At 45.2% G+C, this 7,198-nt stretch overlaps 1 protein-coding gene across 1 annotated transcript in view; it reads right to left on the bottom strand.

Annotated features, from left to right (window-relative positions):
• Positions 1 to 218: 218 nt before the first annotated feature.
• Gpc3 (glypican 3) overlaps positions 219 to 7,198 on the bottom strand; it is a 349,741-nt gene continuing 342,761 nt past the window's right edge. Inside the window, exon 8 of the mRNA XM_050121691.1 lies at positions 219 to 741. Within this exon, the coding sequence (XP_049977648.1) occupies positions 572 to 741 (170 nt within the window). The 3' untranslated portion in view covers positions 219 to 571. The remainder of the gene's footprint in view (positions 742 to 7,198) is intronic.

The raw sequence follows: 7,198 nt of genomic DNA, 5'->3' as shown, positions 1-7,198 counted from the left end.
GGCTTCTCAGTGGAGACTGAGCATGCGATTGACGCGCGCCGAGAATGGGTGAGTTGATGCTTGCGGTTAGCCTTGGTGCTCGCCCAGATGGTCTAAGGACCTTTTGGATTCTAGTGAGATTACACTGACTAGAAAGCAAGATGACAGAAAAAGTTTGGGTGAAGGGAGGAGAAACGTATGACTCTTTTTATAAAAAGGACCCAATGCTATTTTATTTGAACGTTTATTTATTTTTTTTTTTTCAAAGAAATCCATGCAGAGAAAGAGAGAAGAGGGAAACATGACAACCATGTTCTAGCAGTCAAATGTAAGAAAATAATTTGGCACAACTTGAAGGTTTTTTTTTTCTTTTCAAAAAGACAATCTATCCTACCACTAAAATTTACCTTCCTCATAAAGATGCCATTTGATTTTCGAAAACATAACACACGGTCAGTCTCCTACTTAATGGCAGGAGGAGGCACAGAAGACAAAAAAAAAAAATAGAAAAAAAAAAGAAGGTGGCTCCCTTTATATAGGAGGACCACAGGGTGCTGCTGCAGGGCAGCACAGGCACTGGGCAACTGGCAAGTCAGTGCACCAGGAAAAAAAACGATGCCGCATAGACGGCCACGCTGATCAGGATTTTCAGTGGGGACAGCATATTCCCCACGCTGTGAGAGGTGATAATCTCGTTGTCCTTCTGATCTACATGGTCCTTGTTCCCCGGAGTATCGTCCACATCCAGATCATACGCCAGCTCTGAAAAGACAAGGAGAATTTGAATTGCAGGATTACAAACGCCACCAGGTCTACACCATTCCCAGCCACCACCACCCCCCCGCCCCGCCCCTGTCTGAACTCGTGAGAAGTTCCCACCGGGATTTTTCTTTGGTTTGGGAAGGGAGAGCTTCCAGAGGCAGGAAGGAGAAGGTGCTGTTTGGAGGGTGTGGCCTGCAAGGAGATAGCCAGAAGTGCCCTTCTGCAGAGAGCTCAGCAGAGGGGCCTGAGTCAGTCAGCCCTTCCCCCTCGGCTTTGGCTCCAACAACACAGCAGGGTGTTTGCTGGCCCTTTGCAACATCCCCCAGGCAGATCTGTACCCTTGAATTGAAGGTCATTTTCATCAGAACTTACATCAACATGTGCTGTGTGGGTGGACATCTCTGTCCTTGTGTGTTAGCGAAGGGAGGGGGGGAGAGGCTGGGGATGTGATGTTCTTTCCCTTAGCTCCGTATATGCTCTTAGCCCAGGAAATTTGTTGAGTTAGTGTTGAAGGACAGGGTAAATTGCTGTTGAAAGTTGTTTTATTTTCCCTAATATTTCCTCTTTTATACAGTTTCCTCTCCCATAAAAGCAATAAAACCTCACCGAAAAGTCACATGCATTGAGCAAGCATGTCCATCCAACCTTTGGACGCTGTGACACAATACTGTCACCTACAAAGTTCACACTTGAGACCCTCAATTAAGTTACCCCCTTCCAAAACAAGCCACCCAAAACTCTCCAAATGTTTTAAATAAGTTTATGATTTTGTGTCAGGCTGCATTGATCTTCAGGTGTATGAGGCTTCTGGCTGGACGTGCCTGAAAACATCAGATATAATCTGATGTCAAGTGAATTAAGGTTTAGGAGATGCTAACGGAGACGAGTTTCCCATTCTTTGCCTGTTATGTATAAGACAGGTACATGATTCTGGAAAGAAACAGGATGCCTTTGATTTGGCCTAAATGTTCTCTATGAGGCAAAGCTAAGCGGGCAGAGGTTTGTATGTGAAGTTCAAGATCACCAGCCCAAGGTTTCTTGCACATTAGTGTCTTCAGATCCGGTTCACTCCCTCGTTTTCCTGGACTCTGTGGCTAGTGTTTCTATTTCAGTATTTTCTGAAGGTGATGGGAGCGACTCACCCACCAGCCAACTGTCCCAAAGCCAGGGGCCACAAAGATCCCTTTGGGGCACTGAGAGGCATACCAACAGGCTCAGAGGAAATGGCTGGGATTCTACTGAATGAAGGCAAGGAGAGGAAGGAAGAGCTCTGATTACAGGCCATGAAAAACCTCAGTAAGTCCCAGGAAGCAAGTTTGTGGACTCAACTGGTCCCAAATACACGCAGAACTGGGTCCAAGACCAGGGTAGCTCTGGGGCAGGCATGGGTTAGTACAGGAAGCAAAATCAAGGAGATCAAAGCCAGTGGCTCTGATTTCACAGGCTGTGACCCCGCTTTCCGAAAAGGCTATTGCAATGTATACCAGGGATGATGGGAGAGCCAGTTTTGATGTGTCTAATCTGAAGAAACAAGACATTTTACCTCAAGGTTTCTTTAATTTGCATATATTTGCTCATCAGTGTAGATCAAGTTTGTCTGTGCTTTGGCTTACTAATTATATTTCTCGATGGGTAATAATAGTTTATATTTGCTGTCTTTTAGTGTGATAGCTATTGATATTTTTCCTATTAATTTGAATGATATGTACGATATCGAACCATCTGCTTATATTAACCAAAACAAAGTATTTTTGATCTTGTAATTTATTATAGTTCTCTGCCATTGCATCTGAAGAAGATGATGACCTAGCTTTTAATATGTATAAATCTGATTCTACCCAACTCCTGGAAAACTGAAGCAAGTTTCTTTTGCCTGAGTGTTGATGGTAATTCCAATCTTGTTTTTTGGGGGGAACTCTGTCACTCAGGGAAAGTGATTTAGCAGGCTGTCATCCAGATCCCCCTCAGTACAACCATACAGAGAAAATAAAAGGGGGGTCAAAGAGCAACAGTCTACTTGAAGACCAGACCTCTTTTTCTGAAAGGTGAACCATGTGGGGTGCACAAGGTGGCTGGAGTCAGCTGTCACTTGGCAAGGCTAGCACAGGCTTAGGTCATGATCGCCTTTCACTGAAGCAGAGAGCACATATGACTGATCTCTTGAAAGCCAAGCCTGGAGTCCCACGGCAGCTTGTCCACTTAAGCGAGAGGGGTATTTTTAGGGTTGACCCGAATGAGAGGGCTCTTAGCATTGCTTTCACATTCTTCTCTGGATGATGCTCTTGCCCAACATTAAGATGAAACAATATCTATTAATGTTCCCACTTTGCTGCTCCTCTATTAGCTTAGCTCTTCAAATAATCCGCTAACACTAAACAGTCTTGATGGTTGGAGCTGCTACAGCAGGTGCGGCACTTCGGTCCAATCCAGTAGTTTTGAGTCCCTTTCATGCAAGTTTTACTTTACACTTATTTTTTAGTTAGTGCGTGTGACGTGTGTGAGTGGAGACGCATAGGTGGAAGTCAGAAAGCAACTCTCAGGAGTAGCTTCTTTTGTTCATTTGGGTTCTGAGGATGGAACTCAATCTTAGGCAGCAAGCATGTTCTCGGCCTGCTAATCATTTTCCTTGGATCTTATACTTGGAAATGGTAACAATGACCTCTATTTAAATCACCGAATGCTCATGCTCACCAAACAATGTGCTATATTATTTATATATACTATCTCATTGACTTTAACTTTCCCCACAACCTTATAAAGGAGGTATTGAATCTCCCATTTTACAAGCGAGGAAACTCAAGTTCAGGGTAGTGCTTTTGGCCTATATTTCCTCAGTTGGTAACCAATAGCTGTAGTATCTGAATCCAGGCTCTGACCAGGAACCTCTTATGAAGCCATACTGCTTCTTCTTTAAAAGGTTTTGTGTGTGTGTGTGTGATGGAGAGGGAGAGAGAGAGGCAGGGAGAGAGGGAGAGGGAGAGAGAGAGGGAGAGAGAGAGAGAGAGAGAGAGAGAGAGAGAGAGAGAAGACTTCTTTTTGTAATAGCCTTGGCTGTCTTACAACTTGCTTTGTAGACCAGGTTGGCCTCAGACTCACAGAGATTCACCTGCCTCTGCCTCCCAGTTTTAAAAAATAATTTATTTATTTTCATTTTATGTGCACTGGTGTTTTGCCTGCATGTATGTCTGTGTGAGGGTGTCAGATCTTGGAGTTTCCGACAGTTGTGAGATGTCGTGTGGGGGCTGGGAATTGAACCCCGCTCCTCCAGAAGAGCAGTCAGTGCACTCTTAACTGCTGAGCCATCTCTCCAGACGCATCAAACTGCTTCTTGAACAATTCTGCATAACGGAAATGCTACAGGGCTGAGTAGTACTAGATTCCCATTACAAAAACCCAAACCTCAATTAATGAATGTATATTATAAAAGGGAACTTCTAAAGCATGGGAAAAAAACCCATTGTTTCTACCTCAAGTTCGCACATACTCGATTAAGAAACCTTGGTACGCTTTGTAGCATAGTGCAGATTTCTTGACTTGGGGATCTGACACGGAGATTATCAGTTTTGTTTCCCAAGAAATGATTAATGATAGTTAAGGCGATTAGATCCCAGGCACAAATCTAGGCCACCAAATGGCCTTGCAGAACATTCTTATCTAAGTTATGGCTAGCGAATGCCTGAGGCTCTCCATTCAGAAGTCTATCACTCAGTCCCTCAGTCCCCTGCCTGTTGAGTTACTGTCCGGAAGCCCAGCAAAGCCACACTCTAGGCCAGGGCCAACACAATGAGGATTAGCGCTAAGGAGGGAGCCAAGAACAATGAGAGAGTATTGTGGGAGACAGGGAAAATAGGATTTTGGTTAAAGATAAATAGGGACATTTCTAGATGGAGAAAATAGAATCCAGTTTCATCCAGCCAACAAGGCTAGGCTTTGCGTGATGTCCCAAGGAGTAAGCAGAAGACTGAGAAAAGATTTAGCTACTCCTTCAAGGAAGCCCAAACCAAGACATCTAAGTAGACAAACCTAGTAGACATCACTCTGGAAACAGGGCTCATACAAAGGCATTGGCAAATTACCAAGGGGACAAATAAAAGCCTCAAACAGAAGTATCTGGGATGATTACTTAAGCCAGTTTGGCTATCTACATCAAGAAGCAGGATGGCGACTCCAGGAGGGCTCACTGAAGTGGTTTTTCTAGATGGGTCACTTTAAGAAAAATGACCAAGAACTGAGGCAGTGGATTTTCAATAGGAGCGAGGGGCTGCTATGGTATAAGGGGATGTAGCAGTGGCGAACTGTAAGGCAAGAAGGACAAATTGGGGCCAAAATATGCGGGCTAGGAAGGTTAAAACCTTTGTGAAGGCAGCAGGGAAGACTGCCTGAGGGTTTCTAAGAAAGGACGCTGCACTATCTGATCTCGGTTTTATCAGTGTGAAGCACAGCCCTAAGCCAGATAGACGCAGACATCTTGTCCTGAGGAAGCAAAAAGCCTGTGGGAACAGAAGCTGGGGATCTGTGAGTAGCACATATGGGGGGAGGGAACCTAAAAAGAAGCTAAATCTATACCAAATTAAATAAGGCATTTTTTTTGCTATTAACTAGATATATAACACCACAAATGATTTTATTTGAAATCACTCATATTTTTTAATGATTTCCAGACTACATTATCATCATGTTACTGTTACGTGTATATTTTGAAAGGGACATAAATTGCTTCTATCTTGGAGGGATTCTTCTGTGAGAACCTTTTGGGCCAGCGAGGAGATTTTTTTTTTCCCAAGCTACAGCGAAAAGTCTGTTTCTATTTGTAATCAGTTTAACTATGCCCAGGGGGTAGACCCAACTATCTGTACTAATTACACACTCAGCCCTGACTCTCATTTCGCCTTCGTGGCCTTTGTGCTGTAGATTAGATGATCCATTTAAAATAACAGTCAGTCATTAGGGGCAGCCTGTTGTTTGTGTTGGAAAGCTCCTCTGCACTGGGCAAAGCTCTAAGAGGAGAGCCCTCCATTCCTGGTTATTAAAAAATCTCCTCCTGGGATCCCCAAGGAGTCTTTAACATCCCCAGGGGCCTGGAACTGGAGATTCAAGGCCTGGCTTGGTCCCAACCTTCCTCTTTCACCTCTGACAAGTCATTTCCTTCTGCGCTTCAGTTGCCCATCTGGCAAATCAGGGTGCTGAACTGGTGACCCCTACACTTCCTTTGAGTTTTATTTCGCTCTAAGACTCTTGGGACCGGGAAAAGGGGCATAGTCTGCTGCAGGCTGTAGCGCTCCCTTTCCTCACAATAGCCAACGTGGTCTTTTCCAAGAGATCCTCCCCATGCTGCAGGGCCAATCAGTGCTTCCCCTTGGGATATTTCTCTAGCAGTCATCAGCTACTGAATTCTCTTGTTTCTTGACTTTCTACCTTGGGTGAGAGACCCTGGCAATAAACAAATCCATGGTGCACTGCCTTGGTTTTGTTTCTAACCCACGGTGGTGGTTCTAACCCTCACCAGAGCCACTGCCCATAAGGCTTTGGGAGAAAAGTTGCCTGATCTGAGGGAGGGTCCTCCAAGCGGGCCTGCGCAGGCCACAAAGGAGGAGGAATCGGCAGCCAGTGAGATCATCTTGGGTCTTTTTTGTAGCCTCTGAGGGCCTGAGTATATCACAACAAGCTCATCCTCTGAGTAAACGGGCATCGAGAAGTTGCTATAGGAGCTTTGCTTTCTCTGACGGCATCCGGCAACTCTGATTGCCCTCAAAACGGCACGGGAGGGAAGCTACAGAGAAGCTGGACAATGCTCCATTGTTACAATGCTTGCCTCAAATGTTCAAGGCCTTGGGTTCAATCTCCAGCACTGTATAAACTGGGCGCAGTGGCCAATAATGCCGGTCATATCAGCACTGGGGAGGCGGAAGCAGGAAGATCAGAAGTTCAAGGTGATCCTTGGCGGAAGAGGCTGTCTTAAAATTAAAAATGGCAGGGAAGAGGATGCTACTGCTAAGCCAAGCATGGGGGTTTCTTCCTTGCCAAGCCTGTTCCAGCAGATGGCTTCAATCTGGCCCTAATATAGCAACAGAACAACACTGCCATCCATCCCCGTGTTTTCCATTTACTGCGTACAGTTAAGACTTGAGTATGTGAAACCTCAGGACATTGCCTGGCATACCCCAGAGGATAAAACTGGGGGCAATCTCCAAGGAAACGGCACTCATTGCAACACTGCTCAATTTGCTGCCCATTCACATGGACATCCTGGGGCTCTGCCATTGGTTTCTGATTCCCAAACAGATCTTGGTTGCCTTGTCTTCGGAACCACAACAAAAGCCCCCTTCCTGCCACAGTAACCCCACCTCCTTTATGAGTACTTGGACTTGAAAGCAGAAGCAAGCGAAGTCAGGCTCTCTGGAGGTCTGCGTTTTCTTTTTCATAGTTCAGATGTGGGTACACAGGCATACTTCTGGCC

Source organism: Alexandromys fortis, unplaced genomic scaffold, assembly GCF_014885135.2.
Source record: "Alexandromys fortis isolate MF-2015 unplaced genomic scaffold, M_Fortis_MF-2015_v1.1 scaffold_194, whole genome shotgun sequence".
Taxonomy (NCBI): domain Eukaryota; kingdom Metazoa; phylum Chordata; class Mammalia; order Rodentia; family Cricetidae; genus Alexandromys; species Alexandromys fortis.
The sequence above is the reverse complement of the archived record's forward strand: the minus strand, read 5'-3'. Positions and strand labels throughout refer to the sequence as shown.